The following is a 20,470-nucleotide window of genomic DNA, read 5'->3' on the forward strand; positions in this document are numbered from 1 at the left end:
ATTTACGCTTTCTCTCAAATGTTTGTGAGATGGAGAGCTGAACGCTGGCGTGTGACATGGTTGAGACGCTTGGTGACGGAGGTGGTGGTGGTGGTGTTGGTGGTACATCCCCTGTTTGCTGGGCGGCAGGTGCCAACGTTCCTCCAGAGGCGGAGGAAGAGGCCGAGGCGGCAGCAGCAGAAGAGGCTGAGGCGGCAGCAGCAGAAGAGGTAGCAGGGGGAGCCTGAGTGACTTCCTTGTTTTTAAGGTGTTTACTCCACTGCAGTTCATGCTTTGCATGCAGGTGCCTGGTCATGCAGGTTGTGCTAAGGTTCAGAACGTTAATGCCTCGCTTCAGGCTCTGATGGCACAGAGTGCAAATCACTCGGGTCTTGTCGTCAGCACATTGTTTGAAGAAGTGCCATGCCAGGGAACTCCTGAAGCTGCCTTTGGGGTGCTCGGTCCCAGATGGCGGCGGTCAGTAACAGGTGGAGTTTCTTGGCGGCAGGTGTTCTGCTTTTGCCTACTGCTCCCTCTTTTGCTACGCTGTTGGATTGGTCTCACCACTGCCTCTTCCTCCGAACTGTGAAAGTCAGTGGCACGACCTTCATTCCATGTGGGGTCTAGGACCTCATCGTCCCCAGCATCGTCTTCCACCCATTCTTGATCCCTGACCTCCTGTTCAGTCTGCACACTGCAGAAAGACGCAGCAGTTGGCACCTGTGTTTCGTCATCATCAGAGATGTGCTGAGGTGGTATTCCCATGTCCTCATCATCAGGAAACATACGTGGTTGTGCGTCAGTGCATTCTATGTCTTCCACCGCTGGGGAAGGGCTAGGTGGATGCCCTTGGGAAACCCTGCCAGCGGAGTCTTCAAACAGCATAAGAGACTGCTGCATAACTTGAGGCTGAGACAGTTTCCCTGGTATGCATGGGGGTGATGTGACAGACTGATGGGATTGGTTTTCAGGCACCATCTGTGCACTTTCTGCAGAAGACTGGGTGGGAGATAATGTGAACGTGCTGGATCCACTGTCGGCCACCCAATTGACTAATGCCTGCTCAGGCCTTACCATCCTTAGAACGGCATTGGGCCCACCAAATATCGCTGTAAATTCTGGCGGCTACTTGGACCTGAGGTAGTTGGTTCACTAGGACGTGTAGCTGTGGCAGAACGGCCACGTCCTCTCCCAGCACCAGAGGGTCCACTAACACCACCACGACCATGTCTGCGTCCCTTACTAGATGTTTTCCTCATTGTTACCGTTCACCACAATAAGAAAGATATTATTTGGCCCAATGTATTGAATTCAAATTCAGGCCATTTTTTACAGACACCTAACACTATCTGGCTATCTATTTAGGTACCGTATTACACTAATACAGGCACAGCAGTAACCACAGATTTAGCTGAATATAAATTTGAGGCCTAGTATTTAGGCGCTGGGTAACAGGTATACGTTTATGGACAGAATTAGACTTGGAATTGCACAGTAGCGTGTGTGTGAAGTTATTGAGAATGACCCTATCTGCACCTTGAATCTTATATACCCTTTTAGGGATAGATTTAAAGTAGGTGTGATACAGCAGAAACCACTGATTTAGGAAATTGCTAAGTTGGGAATTGTATTTCAACCCAGAACAAAAATATACCCTTTGCCAGACAGCAGACAGTATTACAATTGGCTAGCCACAGCTGAAACACCAGATTTAGGGTACTGCTATTTTGGCAATATTTCACCCCTCAATAAAATAGCAAGCACAGCCAAGCCCCTGATGTAGGATATAGCCAAAAAATAACCACACTATTGATGGTTAAATGCATTTCAGAAAAAAGTGACAGAAAAACGCTCTGGGCAGCCTAAAAACAGTGAGCAATTGAATAGCAGCAGTTCAATGATCCACAGCTGTAGATCGATCACTGACTTAAGTCTTTTGGAGGAGTTAATCAGCCTAATCTCGCCTTAACGTCGCAGCTGCAACCTCTCCCTACACTGATCAGAGCAGAGTGACGGGCGGCGCTACGTGACTCCAGCTTAAATAGAGGCTGGGTCACATGCTGCACTGGCCAATCACAGCCATGCCAAGAGTAGGCATGGCTGTGACGGCCTCTTGGGGCAAGTAGTATGACGCTTGTTGATTGAAAATGTTCGGGTTCGGGTCCGTGTCACGGACACCCCAAAATTCGGTTCGAACCTGAACTATACAGTTCGGGTTCGCTCATCCCTATAAAGGACTTAACCGTGAACATGAAGTTGGGGGCTTTATCTAGCCCCAACAAGAAAGTACTTAGAATATAAGTAATATAGCCACTTGATATCTTATCTACCCTAATGACTGACAGTGGCAACGATATATATATACCAATTTGATATGTATGTACCAACTCGATAAAAACTGTCGAAAAAACTGACCGTAACAGTGGCAATGATGTGTATATATACTATCGTGATATAACTGAAAAATTGACTAAATGTGGTTATTGATATTAGCTGTGATAGCCGTGCACCAACTTGCTTAGTAATATCTATACACTAGTACTAACCATATCCCTATTTTATTCTAGACCAGATATTGAATGTACTATCCCCGCCAAGAGCCGCATATGCTATATCCTTTCACCATATCCTTTTAGTATAGACCTCGGTATGTTTTATTACTAAGGGTATGTTTTACTACTAACGTTACGGTTTCAATTACCTTACTAACGTTCATGGCACCATAGTCAATCCCATATACCCAAAGCTCTACCAGATAGCATAAGCCCCACAGTGCTATCCCCCATCCCTTTTTTCCTCTGCTGAATACCACCACAGAGGACATGTCATAATTGACACTAGAGCTCTACACATCATTAAGTATTTGACCATGTAAATAAGTGCACTTGGATTACCCCACTACCCAATGTGCTATGCCAAAATGATGACCACCCTAAACTGTAAAAGTTGGACCTGATGGTATTTAACATGTCGGCCAGATCACAACAGCCTGTGATCTAGATCCTTGACACCCTGTCCCATAAGACAAATCACCACCCACTCAGAACATCTCCCAGATCTCGGGAGTCACAGATTGCCCAATATATGCATTACATATATTATTCATGGTGTTTACCCCCAGATGAAGGTCCGCCGAATCGCACATCGTGGTTGGCGCCATCCTGGAGGAGACACAGCATGGGCAAACGTTCTATGTCCTTTTGATTGTAAATGAATTTGGTTTTTCACTTGCACTTTAATGGAATCGTATTTATATTGATGGGCGATTTGTGAACTTGTCATCCGCTGTGTTTGTCCTCCAGTTGATGTCGCCTTCTTTTTCCCTGCATCTATGTCTTTCAATCATGTTTGTAAGTAGTGATGAGTGGGAGGTGCCATATTCAATTTTGCGATATTTCGTGAATATTCAATTGAATATTCGTCTTATATTCGTCCAGATTGAATATTTGTAATAATTTGTAATAATTCTATTTATCGCGAATAATATGCGATTTAATTATTCACGTATTGCGATTTTCTTTTAACTGTATAAGGCAACTTTCCTATTGGTTGGCTACGGCTAATATGTGTATTTTACAAATATTTGCTATATTGCTATATATTTTTGTTTTAGAATATGACGAATATTCTAAAAAACTAAGTTATAGCAATATAGCGAATATTCGTTATTTAGAACATTCATCTTTTTTTTTTTCCAATCTGTACGGTCGTTCGCATACTCCTCCCCAACAAGCGTCCCCGTCACCATGGGAATGCCTGTTGGTTAGAATATACCATCGGATCTGAGTTTTAACAATCTCAGGTTAAATGGACCTTCCCAGTAACTGCATTGGTCAGGGCATGGGTGATGTTCTGGGACACATGCTGGTGTAAGGCGGGCACGGCACTCTGTGAAAAATAGTGGCGGCTGGGGACTGCGGACCGAGGGAGGCCGCCGACATCAGGCTGTGAAAGGCCTCAGTGTCCACAAGCCTAAATGGCAACATTTCAAGGGCCAGTAATTTCACAAGTTGCACATTTAGTGCTATGGCCTGGTGGGTATTTGCATTTGTGTTCAAATGACTGTGTTATGTACATTTGGACGCTGTGCTGGGACAGGGAAGTGGATGTTGTTGCTTATGGTTCATGCGAAGGTTCAGGTGCCGGGCGAGGGGCATCCGGGCTTGCGCCTTCGGCAGGGGATTGGCCAGCAGTGTGTAACACAGGGGAAGAGGAGGCAGTGGTGTGACCCGCAGACCCAGATTGTGGACCCAGGCATTCGGCCCACTTTTTAGGGTGATTGGATGCCATGTGGCGGATCATGCTGGTGGTGGTGAGGTTGCTAGTGTTCACGCCCTAGCTCATTTTGGTACAGCACAGGTTGCAAACTACCACTCTTTTGTCGTCTGCGCTTTCCTCAAAAAAGAACCATACTGCGGACCATCTACCCCTTGGCAAGGTAGATTTACGCATAGGGGTGCTCGGTGTAAAAGTTGCAGACCTGTTTGGTGTGGGCTGACTTCTCCCTTTTGCAACCCCACTGCCTCTTCCAGCCTGTAGCGGTGCTGCGGATCCCTCCCCATCTGTATTGCTGTCCTTGCTCGGCTTTTCACCTTCCCATATTTTGTCAGTGGCCTCATCGTCAACCACCTCCTCTTCCACTTCCTCACTCTGCTCATCCTCCTGACTTGACCTAACCACAACCTCAGTGATTGGCAACTGTGTCTCATTATCATCCACCATTGCCGTTCACCACCGTCATCTTCTTGAGACTGTGAAGGCTCCAGAGGTTGGGAATCAGGGCACAATATCTCAGGTCCCTTTTCAAGCGTGCTGGGTGCGAGGGCCAAATGTAATAGTGGCTCTGGAAATAGCTCCTCGGAATATCCGAATATAGGATCACTCATTTGGCAAGCCTCTGTATGGTGGGAGGAAGGCTGATCAGAGTGAGGATTCGATTGACCAGACTCTTGGCTTCCGAGACTGGACTTGGCTTAACCGACTGGAAGCATTATCTTCAGCAATCCAACCGACCAACTGTTCGCACAGGTCTGACTTGGACAGTGTTGTCCTGCGCCACCCAGCTAAGTTGGACATAAATCTGGGTACAGTGGAAGTTTTTTTTTTTTTATGCACTGGCAGCAGGCAGAGTTTCATTGCGCCCAGGGCCATGGCCTCTGCGTGCACCAACAGCATCACGCCCACTTCCCCGCCTTCTTCATATTAATAGTTTTGTCACTAGAGGTGGTGCAGATTTTTTAACTGTACGCTAAAGACACAGTTTTCGGATGCAGAACAGTATATTTCACAGAAACACACAGAATATGGAGACTATTTTAGGCCCAGATTATTGGAGTCTGCAGTAAAGACACTGTTTTCTGATGTAGTTTATATTTATATTTTTCACTATATCTGGGCCTTACAACTATACAATGTATTGATGCACAGATCACACAATTCACAGATTACACCGTTGACAGCAAAAATTTGCATAGATTATGGGAGAATTTTTTTTCTGTATTTGAAATTTTTCCCTATGTATGGGCCTGACAACCACACAAGGTATTAAAGCGGAGATCACACAATTCACAGATTACACCGTTGGCAGCAAACATGTGGATAGATTATGGTGAAAAAATTGTGTTTTCTGTGTTATAATTTTTCCCCTATATCTGATCCTGACAACCACACAAGCTATTGAAGCGCAGATCACACAATTCATGGATTACACTGTTGATAATAAAAATGTGGATAGATAATGGGAGAAAAATTGTTTTCTGCATTAAAATTTTTTCCCTATATATGGGCCTGACAACCAGAAAACGTGTTGAAGTGCAGATCACACAAACATGTGGATAGATTATGGGAAAAAAATGATTGTTTTCACTAATATTCTTCCTATATCTGCCCCTGAAACAGAAGGTATTGCACAGATGTCACAAGTCACTGCAGACACCTATATAGCAAAAGAATCGCTATTTTGCAAAGTATAAACAAAAATCGAGTACTACTTTGCACAATAAAATTGCTGCCACCACACACAATAATCCTTAAAAGGACTTTTGGGTCTTTGAAATGTTATTCACTGGAATATATTGCGATCACAATCGCCCTACACTATCTGTCCCTTCCTAAACGCAGCTCTCCCTGACTCGCAATGAGCCAAACTCGCGTTTAGCACCCGATGATGCATTCCGGCCAGCCAATCACTGTAATGCCAGTAGCCAACATGGCTACTGGCATTACAATGATGGCAGTACTTACCTGCACTTTTATTGGCTGCTCAGCAGCCATGAAATGTGCGGGAAGAAACTCGAGCATGGCACTCGAGCACATGTGGTAATCGGCCGAGTACCGCCATGTGCCGAGCATAGCAATGCTCGAGCCGAACAGGTATTTGGCCGAGCATGCTCGCTCATCACTAGTGGCAATCGCATGAGGAGTCAACACAGTGGCCCAGAGTTAACACAGTGGCCCAGTTACATTATGGGGAGGGTGGCAACTGTATGAAGGTTCAACATAGTGGCCCAATTTCAACATAGTGACCCAGTCACAGAGTGGTGAGGTGGCAACGGCATGAAGAGTCAACATAGTGGTCAGTCACAGAGTGGTGAGGGTGGCAACTGCATGAGGAGTCAACAAACTGGTCATAACAGAGTGGTGAGGGTGGAAAACGCATGAGGACTGGAGTCAACACAGTGGCCCAGTCAAAAGGTGAGGGGCATCAGCAGTGACAGTAACAACACAAGACGGTGGGTGGCAGTAGGAAAAACTGGCAGCAGTCACATCTCCACAAAGATCATTATTTATCCTCTTTATCCTCCTGCTCCTCTCCTGTCACTTGTGCAGAAAAAACACTCATTACTGTATACATTGCTTGAGCATGAATGTTCTCCTCCTCCAGTTCAGCCCCTACAGGGCTCAGGTGGTCATTAGATACAGGTGCCACATCTCCTGTCCATTCAGATTTATCAGCATCTGTTCCAGGAAGTGAAGGAGTGGAATGATGCCATTCATCTCGTAGTCCTGACGACTGACAAATAATGTGGCCTTCTCAAAGGGCCTGAGCAAATGGCAGGTGTCACACATGAGCTGCCACTGGCTATCGTCGAAGTTACACAATGGAGTGCTGCATTATCAAGAAATAGTTTGCGACCTTGCTCTGCTTATACAGTCAGTCTGACATGTCAAGGGTGGAGTTCCAACGGGTGGAAATGTTGCATATCAGTCAATGTCGGGGAACGCTATTCTGCCTTTGCAGCTCAAGAAGAGCCTGCTTTGCAATGTAAAAGTGACTGAAGAGCATGTACAGTTTCCTAGTCATTTTCTGAATGTCTTGCAGCTGGGTGGTAGACTTAAAGAACTGCTTTACAACCAGATTAAGACATGCATCATGCAGGGTGCATGGCTCAGCCCTCTTTGGTGCAGCACCGACACAATCTTCTTCCCGTTGTCGGTGACCATGGTTCTGATTTTAAGTTGGTGAGGAGAAAGCCAGTATTGGATTTGCTCTTGAAGGACACAAAGAAGTTCCTTCCCAAAGTGACTCAGTTCACCCAGGCAAACCAGGTGCAAAGCAGTGTGTCACCACCGTGCTCTGCACAGGTAGTATGCTGGAGTGGCACTCCAAATTGTGCCTGCAGTGGAGGCTGAGGACAAGGTGGAGGATGAGGAGGCAGAGGAGGACATTGCCGCAGGACTGACAGTTTGAGAACGTGAAGGCGGCAGTGCCGTCACCTGGTCAAGTTGCTGGTGTGGCTGGGCAGGAACCACATTTTCCCAGTGGGCCATAAAGGACATATATTGTCCTTGACCGTAGTTACAGCTCCACACGTCGGCACTGGAGTGAACTTTAGCAGACACCAACAGGCTCAAGGACTGGCCCACCTTCTGTTCAACATATGTGTGCAGGCTGGTATAGCCTTTTGGAGAAGTAATGACGGCTTGAGATTCTCCACGGCTCGGCACAAGCCATCAGTTCTCTGAAATTTGCACTGGCCACCACATGGAAAGGGAGCGACTGTAGTACCAACAACTTGGCCAGGAGCACATTCAACTTCTGCACTGTTGGCTGAGTGCACGCATACTGTTGTCTTTTTGCAATCTCCTCAAGGATTGATTGCTGACAAATCGGGTGACTATGAGTAGGAGGTGGAGGAGGAGCAGGAGTATCAGGACCAGTAGACGATGGGAAGGACAGACAGCTCCCTTCTTCTGAGGTGGTGGAGCCTTGACTGCTGGAGAATAGGTGCAGGTGACTGGGTGATTCAGCAGTTGATGAGTCAGGCTGTACCACTACAATAAAGCCACAGTTTTCCTAAGCCACTTTATGGTGACACTACATGTGTTGACTCAAGGCCATGGCTTCAACCTTGGCCACACTTCACCTTCTGCCCACATATTCTACCAATGGCCACGCTGATGAAAAATTACTACACCGCCAAGTATGGCAATTTCCCCCTACCTCTCTGTGCTGACTAGTTCTTTGCAGAAAGGTAGGCTCCTGCATAGCAGACAGTTTACCCCAGGCACGTTTGGCTCCAGACCTCACACTGCTGTTACCCTGCTGACTCAACGCCACGCTACCAACTTGCTGGCTCAGCTGCTGCCTTACAAGCAAGCGGTCACCCTCTTCTCCCACTTGTGATTGGCTACATCATCATCCGCTACTGTCTGCACATCACTGATGTCACCCTCACCAGTCTCAGGGCCACATGCCTGACAGCTTACAACACCAGCTTCCACACAACTCTCATCATTGCTACTTGCCTGCCTACCAGAGCAAATAGAGGATCTCTCCTCCAGATCTTGGCTGGGCAGTATCTGCTGACTGTTCTCTAGAAGCTCGTCCTTGCTGAAAAGTGAAGCCAACGGCATGCAGTACTTCTCGAGCAGAAGGAACCAAAAATTAAAGAAGCAGGTTCAGGACAGGTGGGGGCACAGAGCTTGTTCCCAGGCCATGTCAACTAAGTGTGCTGTCAGAGAAACCAACCAACTCCTGGGTGAGGGTGTCTGAGAAGAGGTAGAAGGCCGAGTCAACCATTCAAGGACCGCTGGGTTGTTAGTCAAAACACGACCGCTAGCTGACACTGGCAGCTCTGTCCTGTCACTGGGACTGCTGCTACCACCCCATTCTTCTTCTGCTGCTACTTCTTAACTCCAGAAACATTTTTGTCACTGCCCTTTCCCTTAGAAGGGCTTGTCTCCTGTCTGTCAGACATACTGTACTGGAACTGTAAGGGTAAAAGAGCAATAGAGTTAGGCCACAATTTCACACTAACTCCACAACTAGGTATTAACGTATATGTCAAATAATTTGAGCTCTCTAAAATCTGTATCAGGTCCCAATTTCACCCCAGAATCAAGGATGAATGGATGTACTTATAGATTTTAAAAAAATACACCCCTAAACTTGTAGTATCAGTCCCCAAGTTCACCAATTCCAGAATTAGGGATTGACAGATATACTTATGTATAATACAACTTAAGCAACCTAAAAAGTGTAGTATCAGGCTGCAATTTCACCCCAATTAGACAATCAAGGATTAACGGATTGAATTGTGTATAAAAGAACTCAAGGACCCTAAAATCTGTAGTATCAGACCGCAGTTTCACTCCAATTACAGAATCAAAGAATGCAAACAACCTAAAATCTGTATTATTAGAGCACTTTAGATCCCCAGTTAGTGCAGCAAGGTGTAATAGAATAGCTCCTATTACCCAGGCTGTATTCTCTTCTATTGGTCCCTGCTCTCTCCCTATAGTGTAGATGATGCCCCCCTATCATTTCCCTATGCTAATCTTCCCCTGAACTGCTCATTAGGAATATTTTGTGAATAAAGTGTTTTGTAATCACTGTCCCTAGCGCCTGTCACGTCTCTCCCTGCACTAAGTTCACTGGAAAATGGAGGAGACCAGGCAGGAGGAGACATCACAGAGGCTCTGCTGATTGGCTGCCTGCATGACATTGTGGGTAATCCCTCATTCCTGGGCTTCATACTGCCTCTTTCTAACAAGTGCAGCAGCCTTTGTCAATGTTAATTCGTTCATCTTTATCCAGGGCACACTGTGTACACAGCTTGCCACTAGCAGGTCTGTAAAGGGAAGCACCTCTCCACCACCCACCTTAACAAACCTGCTGCTGCCACAAGCAGCAGAAGTCAATTCAGTCTCCTCAACATGATAGAACAGTTTTTCCATGTGCCATGTCAGGCCTAGGACAATCAGCAAGCCGACAACTCCTGCCTCAATGACCAGGTTCAGACCTATCTAGACTCTGGCCGGTCCCTGTTCCCTGACGCCATGGCAGGCAGACTGTCACGAGTTGGAGGTCCGAGGAGAGACCAACGCGTCGTCAAGCAATAAACAAACGGAAATCAGGTACAGACACACAAGAGTTAATTGCACAAACAAAAACCAGGGAAGGCAGCACAGACAAAACATGAGCTCTATGTACCGTCTGCACAGTGGGAGCAAACCCCCACTGCACCACTGTCAAGTAATACTCCAGAGGGGCGTGACTAAGCAACTCCTGGTATTCACTAGGGCCCCGGATGGTGGGGTTAGGCTTTGCAGCAGGAAGTTGCCAGGGTCCACTCTGGAGCGTGAGCTAGACAGTGACAGCAGGAACAAATGGACAACAGGTACCAGAAGGTACCAACGGCACATAGGCATACATAACATAGAAAGGCAAATACAAACAGGGCAACTAATAACACAAGCAGGAGTTCATAGCAAGGAAACAGGAGTAACAATGAGCAGAGAAGGACTTGCTCCACCAGTAGTAAATTGCATGGCCTTGCCCATGGCGTTCTGCTGCAAAGAAAGGTGCAGCAAGGGCTTGCTGAACAGAGACATATGAATACACACAAGGTAACAAACATAACTGGCCGAACAGATACAGAAACACAGGAAAGAGGACATCAATGAACAAGTAGGAAACCCACAGAGCACAGACAGACACGGGTCCCATGGGTCAGCAGCATGGGAGAGTGGGTACAAACAAGGAGCAGGACAACACACACCAGGAGAGCTGACCCAGAACTGAGGAAACCTCAGCCTTATATACAGGTTCCATGGGTGCATCAGAGAGGATTAACTCCTAATAGGAACACAGGGGAGTTAACCCATACAGAACCACAAATAACACACAGAAACGAAACTTCAGCGAGGAGCGCCGAACGAGCAAGGACGGAAGGTCACAGCCAGAGATAGTGGCTGTGACACAGACTGGAACAGCATGCTCTCCATCTCATTTTCTGCCAAGCCTCCAGTGTAATTTCAGAGGAGGATTTCAGAGCTGCAAGCAGTGTGGTGAAACCCAAACGGATAATGCTGTCCTCTGCCAGTGTTAAAAAAAGGACTTTTGTCAAAATAAAGCAAGCCTGGATTCGGGAGAACCTTTACACTCCTCCGGCTAAAGCCAATGAATAAATCTGACCTTGCTGATCCTGTTCCTTGTTGCCATTACTGCTGCCTGCCTACCAATGTATACCATTTGGCTGCCATAGCTGCTACTGCTCGCTGTTAACCCCCTACTGTCAACAATATTAAGGTTACGCATCTGCTTCTACTACCAATAGACATACCATATATAGTCTTGTATGCTCCATGCTATGCTGCCGTTACTATTGTGGCCACGAGCATCTTATTACCACACCCTCTACACATCCACACTGCACTGCTGCTACTACTACTACCACTACTATTACTACGATTACTACTACTACTACTATTACAACTACTACCCATAGACAGCCAATTTTTTGCCTTGTATGCTCCATGCTATGCTGCGTCTGCTACCGTTACTATTGCGGCCACATTCCTCTTATAACCCTACCTTTTCCACTTCCACACTGCACTGCTGCTGCTCCCAATTAAAATGGAGAATTTTTCAAAGTTTGTTCACAAAGAGCCACTTTTTCTTCTGATAATTAACACTTACACATGTCATTCAGAGTGGCATTAGGTCCCTTTCAAGGCATAACTTTTGGATGTATTGTCCCCCCGCAACCCATAGTTTTTGTGGATTGTGTGTTTAAACATCATCTGCCCACGACAAGGGACAATTTTTGGAAGTTTTGGAATAAGACAAAGCAGAACACCTGTGCAGCGCGGTGCAGGTTAACGCCATCAAACATGTGTTTACCCATATCTATGTATGTCAGGGTCACTCAGACATCATTTACTATCGCTGTCATTTCATTCAAGAGTTAAGGAAGTGGAGTGGCAAAAAGCAAAAATTCATAATGAAATTAAAGAAAAGAGACATATTTTTCTACAAAGTCTGAATCTTAAGAGAGTGGAGGGAGTTATGTACAAATTTCAGGGGCAACAGGAACTACTGGGTAGAATCAATTCAGGCTTATATCTGTAAAAAATAAATCAAGGCAACTGGACGTACTGTAGATTTCTTGAAAACGTTTCACTCGTTCTTCCAACGAGCTTTCTCAATTCTGAGTGACTGTACAAGAATTCTGGGAACAAATATGTAACTGAATCCACATCTCGTAATTATACCCAGCATTGGGTCAAAGGAGTTGATACCATTATCCTAATTGAAGTCAGTAGGTGATAAAGACTTCCCAGAAAAAGGTGTCAAGACAGCATTGTATGTGGCAGACAATAGATGTCTAACCCCCCCCCCCCCCCCACCTCTATTCAAGCTTGGCTTCTCCATTTTTGCGTAGATGGCCTCCTTCACGCCTCATTTGTACCAATCGGCCTCCTTATCCAAAACACGTACTTGACTGTCTTCAAAGGTGTGACCTGTTTCTTTTAGATGTAAAAGGAACAGGCAATTCAGGCTTGAACTTCGAATAATCGGAAAGGAACCAAATCTCGAAAGGTGTGCTCATCTCGAATAGGAGAGGGTAAAGGTTGTACTGTCTGGTCTGTGTTATATCTGTTTATGCTGTCTACTGGATGAGTAGTGGTGTGGATGAAAGTATCTGTGGATTCTCAATAAAACTGGACATTGATAAGAACTTCAATGATCTGTATATGATATCTGCTGTGCCCAATTTGGTTGGATCTGTCTCGGGGGGGGGGGGGGGGGGGGTGAAGTGAGTTGGGGTAATGTTGTAACTGGATGTTACAGAAACTGGATGTTACAGAAGCTACTGTATATATCATGATTCCTCATGACTCCTGTATTGTGGATGTACGTGGTTCAATTTGTTTTTGTTGTTGGAAAAGGAAAACTGTGAAAGATGAGACACATTGCTCCGATTAATGGAGTTTATTAATATTATAACTAAGTTAAATCTCTCTTTAATTACAACCAGTTTTTAGCATGGTCCTGGAAATATTTCATTGCAGAAGACTGAATCTCTTTGTTCCTTAGACTGTATATAATAGGATTTAGAAGGGGAGTCAGTACAATGTAGAGAAGGGAAATAAACTTGTTAACAGTCAGCGAATGTCCTCTGTAAGGGACCATGTAGATTACGAACATGGACCCGTAAAAGAAAGAGACGACCACCAAGTGAGAGCTACAAGTAGAGAAAGCTTTTTGTCGGCCAGAGTTGGAGGAAATCCTATGAATGGTGATAAAAATATAAATATAAGTTATAATAATGAATAGAAATGGCAAGGCAACTATTGGAAAACAAATAACAATCATTTCGATGTTTAGAACAGTTGTATCGGAGCAAGAAAGTTCTAAAAGAGGTGCAAATTCACAAAAGAAATGGTTAATTACATTCGGTCCACAGAATTCTAAGCCACAAATAAGTACAATTGTAATAAGTGCCATCATAAAGCCAAGCATCCAGGGTGAGATGATTAGACTGTATCTAAGCTTGACACTCATTATTGAGATATAATGTAAAGGTCTACAGATGGCCAAGTAACGGTCATAGGACATGGCCGTGAGCAAAGAACACTGTGAACAAACTGATCCTCCATAGAAGAAACATTGAGTTAAACACCCAACATAAGGAACTGTGCTCCCTCCTCTTATAATAATATCCAGCATCTTAGGAACAATAATTGTCACAAGGACGATGTCTGACAGCGCCAAATGTCCAAGGAAGAAATACATTGGAGAAAGGAGATGTTGGCTTGTGGACACCAGTAAAATGATCAAGAGGTTTTCACCTATAGTCATGGAATACATGAGGAGAATAATGGAGAAGAAAGGCAACTTGTAATAATTCAGAGCCGGGAATCCCAGTATAAGGAACTCAGTGACCTTGGTGGAGTTGACTTCATGAACCTTCATCTGTAAATGTTGATGTAAACACATTTATGTGATGAACAGGTCTTAGATGCTCTGTCAAATAGCTTTTTGGACAGCAAACATGTTTCATATGTTCTGTATTTATTGTTATACATAGTGATATTACTCTGGATCCCTCCATAGCAAACTTGTTTCATTTCTCCATGTTTATCTCTAAGCAAAATGCAGTTCTCTTTTCTATAGACTGGAAAGAGCTGGTCTGGTTTCTTCTAAATATCTAGCCTATATATACTTAACTAATTTCCAAGGAAGAGACCACTGGAGATAATATTATAACAAGATGTTTTGTAAAAACAACTCTCAGGGGATTCACAATTATGAACCAAAAGAAACAATGTCTAGGGTAATTCTATATATATATATATATATATATATATATATATATATATATACACACACACACACACACACACACACAGGTACATCTAATTAAATTACAATATTATTGAAAAGTGAATTTATTTCAGTAATTCAATTAACCCCCTCAGCTCCCCTAGCTTAAACTCAGTTAATGACCAGACCACTTTTTACACTTCTGCACTACACTACTTTCACGGTTTATCGCTCGGTCATACAACTTACCACCACAATGAATTTTGCCTCATTTTCTTCTCACTAATAGAGCTTTCATTTGGTGGTATTTCATTGCTGCTGACGTTTTTACTTTTTTTTATATTCATCCCAATTGACCGAAATGTTTGCAAAAAACTACATTTTTCACTTTCTGTTGTAAAATTTTTCAATTAAAACTACATTTCTATATACATTTTTCTCTAAATTTATTGTTCTACATGTCTTTGATTAAAAAAAAATGCAATAACTATATATTTATTGGTTTGGGTAAAAGTTATAGCGTTTACAAACTATGGTGCAAAAATGTGAATTTACGCACTTTGACTTTCTGAGCACCTGTCATGTTTCCTGAGGTTCTACAATGCGCAGACAGTAGAAACACCCCACAAATGACCCCATTTCGGAAAGTAGACACCCTAAGGTATTCACTGATGGGCATAGTGAGTTCATGGAAGTTTTTATTTTTTGTCACAAGTTAGCAGAAAATGATTTTCTATTATTTTTATTTTCTTACAAAGTCTCATATTCCACTAACTTGTGACAAAAAATTAAATTTTACATGAACTCACCATACCCCTCATGTAATACCTTGGAGTGTCTTCTTTCCAAAATGGGGTCACTTGTGGGGTATTCTCACGCTTGGAGTATTGTGCTCAGTACTGGAGACCATATCTCCAGAAGGATATTGATACTTTGGAGAGAGTTCAGAGAAGAGCTACTAAACTGGTACATGGATTGCAGGACAAAACTTACCAGGAAAGATTAAAGGACCTTAACATGTATAGCTTGGAAGAAAGACGAGACAGAGGGCATATGATAGAAACTTTTAAATACATAAAGGGAATCAACAAGGTAAAAGAGGAGAGAAGATTTAAAAGAAGAAAAACTGCTACAAGAGGACATAGTTTTAAATTAGCGGGGCAAAGGTTTAAAAGTAATATCAGGAAGTATTACTTTACTGAGAGAGTAGTGGATGCATGGAATAGCCTTCCTGCAGAAGTGGTAGCTGCAACTACAGTGGAGGAGTTTAAGCATGCATTGGATAGGTATAAGGCCATCCTTCATATAAGATAGGGCCAGGGGCTATCCATAGTACTTAGTATATTGGGCAGACTAGATGGGCCAAATGGTTCTTATCTGCCGACACATTCTATCATTCTATGTTTCTATGTTTCTATGTTTAGGGCCCATAAAATGCCAGGGCAGTATAAATACACCACATGTGACCCCATTTTGGAAAGAAGACACCCCAAGGTATTCTGTGAGTGGCATGGCGAGTTCATAGAAGTTGTTTTTTTTTGGTACAAGTTAGCGGAAATTGATTTTTTCTTGTTTTTTTCTCACAAAGTCTCCCATTCCACTAACTTGTGACAAAAAGTTCAATCTTTCATGGACTCAATATGCCCCTCAGCGAATACCTTGGGGTGTCTACTTTCCGAAATGGGGTCATTTGTGGGGTGTGTTTACTGTTCTGGCATTTTGGGCAGGGCTAAATTGTGAGCAACCCTGTAAAGCCTAAAGGTACTCGTTGGACTTTTGGCCCCTTTACGCACCTAAGCTGCAATAAAGTGTCACACATGTGGTATCGCCGTAATCAGGAGAAGTGGGGCAATGTGATTTGGGGTGTATTTTTACATATACCCATGCTGGGTGAGAGAAATATCTCTGTCAAATGACAACTTTGTATAAAAAAAATTGTAAAAGTTGTCTTTTAAAGAGATATTTCTCTCACCCAGCATGGGTATATGTGAAAAGACACCCCAAAACACATTGCACTACTTCTCCTGAGTACGGCGATACCACATGTGTGACACTTTTTTGCAGCCTAGGTGCACAAAGGGGCCCAAATTCCAATGAGTTCCTTTTAGGAGGGCATTTTTACGCATTTGCATTCCAGACTTCTTCTCACGCTTTAGGGCCCCTAAAATGCCAGGGCTGTATAAATACCCCACAAGTGACCCCATTTTTGAAAGAAGACACCCCAAGGTATTCCGTGAGGGGCATGGCGAGTTCCTAGAATATTTTTTTTTTGGCGCAAGTTAGCGCAAATGATTTTGTAAGAGAAAAAAACAAAACAAAAACTTTTTCTGCTAACTTGCCATGCCCCTCACGGAATACCTTGGGGTGGTCTTCTTTCTAAAATTAGGTCACTTATGGGGTATTTATACTGCCCTGGAATTTTAGGGGCCCTAAAGCATGAGAAGAAGTCTGGAATATAAATGTCTAAAAAATTTTACGCATTTGGATTCCGTGAGGGGTATGGTGAGTTCATGTGAGATTTTATTTTTTGTCACAAGTTAGTGGAATATGAGACTTTGCAAGAAAAAAAAAAAAAAAAACATTTCCACTAACTTGTGGCAAAAAAAAAAAAAAATCTATGAACTTGCCATGCCCTCAAAAGTGATCTTTATAGCGCCGCAGCGATTTTACTGTGTTTTTGCAGTGATCAGAAAAAATTAATTCTGTCACTGCGGTGGGGCGGACTGAACGCAAGTGTGCGCACAAGATCAGGCCTGATCGGGCGAACACTGCGTTTTTTGTAGAGCCTATAGAACATGTCCTATTCTTGTCTGCAATTGCGGACAAGAAAAGGCATTTTCTATATAGTTCTGGCAATGTGCGGATCCGCATAATGCGGAAAGCACATTGCCGGTGTCCGTGTTTTGCACATCTGCGGTGTCCTTGTTTTGCGGATCCGCAGATCCACAGATCCGCAAAACACATACAAACGTCTGAATGGAGCCTTACAGGGGGGTGATCAATGAAAGGGGGGTGATCAGGGATTAATAAGGGGTTAATAAGTGCTACATATTACAGAACTGCCTGTGTCCTCTGGTGGTCGATCCAAGCAAAAGGGACCACCAGAGGACCAGGTAGCAGGTATATCAGACACTGTTAACAAAACAGCGTCTGATATTCCTTTCAGTGGTTAAAAATCGCATCTACAGCCTGCCAGCGAATGATCGCCGCTGCTAGCTGTAGATCCACTAGTTTACCTTTGGTTCCTGTGAACGTGCGCTCCTGTGTGAGGATGCCACCGAGTGTCACAATGAAAGAGTCTGGAGGTGGCAACAGTATGAGGAGGCCACAGAGTGGCACAATTATAGAGTGTGGAGGTGGCAGCAGCATGATCAGACCACAAAGTGGCACAATGACAAAGTCTAAAGGTGGTGGCAGTATGAGGAGGCTGCCAAGTGGCACAATAACAGAGTCTGCAGTTGGCGGCAGCAGTATCAGGAGAAGGCCACTGAGTGACACAATAACAGAGTGTGGAGGTGGCAGCAATATAAGGCCACTGAGTGTCAGAATGACGGAGTCTGGAGTTGGCAGCAGTATGAGGGAGCCACCAAGTGGAACAATGACCGAGTCTGGATTTGGCAGAAGTATGAGGAGGCCACCGAGTGTCACAATGACCGAGTCTGGAGTCGGCAGCATTATAAGGAGGCCACTGAGTGGCACAATAAAAGAATCTGGAGGTGGCAGCAGTATTAGGAGGGGGCAGAGTGGCACAATTACAGAGTGTGGAGGTGGCAGCAGCATGAGCAGACCACAGAGTAGCACAATGACAGAGTCTTGAGGTGGCAGCAGTATGAGGAGGCCATCGAGTGGCACAATAACCAAGTCTGGAGTTGGCAGCAGTATGAGGAGGCGGCAGAGTGCACAATTACAGAGTGTGGAGGTGGCAGCAACATGAGCAGACCACAGAGTGGCACAATTACAAAATCTAGAGGTGGCACAGTGACCAGGGCCGTCTTTAATATTGATTGGACCCTGGGCAAAAATTTACTTGGGCCCCCTGGATCTCGCCTTCCCACACCTGGGCCCTCCACCACAACACACACACAAAAAATCCACACATGTGGTAGAGTACAGTGAATGACTGTAAATACTTCCAGTTCTGAAGACTCCAGCGGCTCAGGATCAGTGCTCTGGGCAGCTGGGCTCAGGCTGGAAGTGGGCACCGCTCTGCAGGAAGGAGACCAGGGCTCGGCTCACCCTAGTGTTACAGTGCACCCCAGCACCCCACAGTATGCAGTATAGCACCCCACACTATACAGTACCCCACAGTATATAGTAGAGCAGTGTAGCAGCCCACAGTATAGCACCTCACCATATACAGCACCCCAAACTATACACGATACAGCCCCCCACATTATACAGTACAGCAGTATAGCACCCCACACTATACAGTACCCCCCAGTATATAGTAGAGCAGTATAGCAGCCCATAGTATACAACACCTCACAGTATAGCACCTCACCATGTACAGCACCCCAAACTATACACGATACAGCCCCCCACACTATACAGTACAGCAGTATAGCACTCAACACTGTACAGCACCTACAGTATACAGACCCCCCCAGTATACAGTACAGCAGTATAGCACTCCACAATATACAGCCCCCCACACTATACAGGCCCCCCACACTATACAGCCCCCCCACAGTATACAGGCCCCCACAGTATACATCCCCCCACAGTATACAGGCCCCCACACAGTATACAGCCCCCCCCCCCAGTATACAGTCCTCCACACTATATAGGCCCCCCACACTATACAGGCCCCCACAGTATACAGGCCCCCCCACAGTATACAGGCCCCCCCACAGTATACAGGCCCCCCCACAGTATACAGGCCCCCACAGTATACAGTCCCACACAGTATACAGGCCCCCACAGTATACAGTCCCACACAGTATACAGTCCCACACAGTATACAGGCCCCCCACAGTATACAGGCCCCCACACAGTATACAGCACCCCACTATACAGTAGTTTACAGTATATTAACATAACAGCCCCTGTCACCTTTTTCTGATGTAATCTTCACACAAAAAAGCTCCACAGTTAACTTCTGCAACACTCCTGGTAGGACCTGTGATGACCTCATAGCCATGTGACCAGTAATATTGCTAGGTTAATGGTCACATGGTGATGATGTCATCTAAGGTCCTAGATCACATTCACAGCTCTAACACAGTACGATGCCTGGGACTCAGTGCCGGCAGGCATGGCAGCACCCCCTGTGTAGCTGACAGCCTGACACCTGGGGCAGTGGCTAGCAGGGCTCAAGAGGCAGCTGCCTTGGGCCCCCCAGGAGCAACTGGGCCCGGGGCAGCTGCCCCTTGGTAAAGACGGCCCTGACAATGACCGAGTCTGGAGTTGGCAAAAGTATGAGGAGGCCACAGAGTGGCACAAAGACAGAGTCTGGAGGTGGCAGCAGTATGAGGTGGCCACCGAGTGGCACAATGACAGAGTCTGGAGGTGGCGGCAGTATGATGAGGCCACCGAGGGTCACAATGACAGAGTCTGGAGATGGAATTAGAATCAGCAGGAGAAAGCCACCGAGTGGCACAATGACAAAGTCTGGAGTTGGCAGCAGTTAGAGATGTCCCGAACTATTCACCGGTGAACAGTTCTCAGAGAACATCGCTTGTTCGCGTTCGCCGCGGCGGGCGAACATATGTGATGTTCGGTCCGCCCCCAATTTGTCATCATTGAGCAAACTTTGACCCTGTACCTCACAGTCAGCAGACACATTCCAGCCAATCAGCAGCATACCCTCTTTCCCAGACCCTCCCACCTCCTAGCAAAAAGCAAGGACAACATCCATCTTAGATTCATTCGGAAGCTGCAGTGTTAGTGAGAGCAGGAACAGTGCAGCTGCTGCTGATTTAATAGGGAAATCGATAG

The 20,470-nt window shown here is 45.1% G+C and overlaps 1 protein-coding gene across 1 annotated transcript; it reads right to left on the minus strand.

Annotated features, from left to right (window-relative positions):
- Positions 1 to 13,234: 13,234 nt before the first annotated feature.
- Positions 13,235 to 14,182, minus strand: LOC122929187 (olfactory receptor 5V1-like). Its single transcript, XM_044282693.1, has one exon. The coding sequence runs from the start codon at positions 14,180 to 14,182 to the stop codon at positions 13,235 to 13,237; it is 948 nt and encodes a 315-aa protein (XP_044138628.1).
- Positions 14,183 to 20,470: the final 6,288 nt, after the last annotated feature.

This window comes from Bufo gargarizans, chromosome 2 (assembly GCF_014858855.1).
Source record: "Bufo gargarizans isolate SCDJY-AF-19 chromosome 2, ASM1485885v1, whole genome shotgun sequence".
NCBI lineage: Eukaryota > Metazoa > Chordata > Amphibia > Anura > Bufonidae > Bufo > Bufo gargarizans.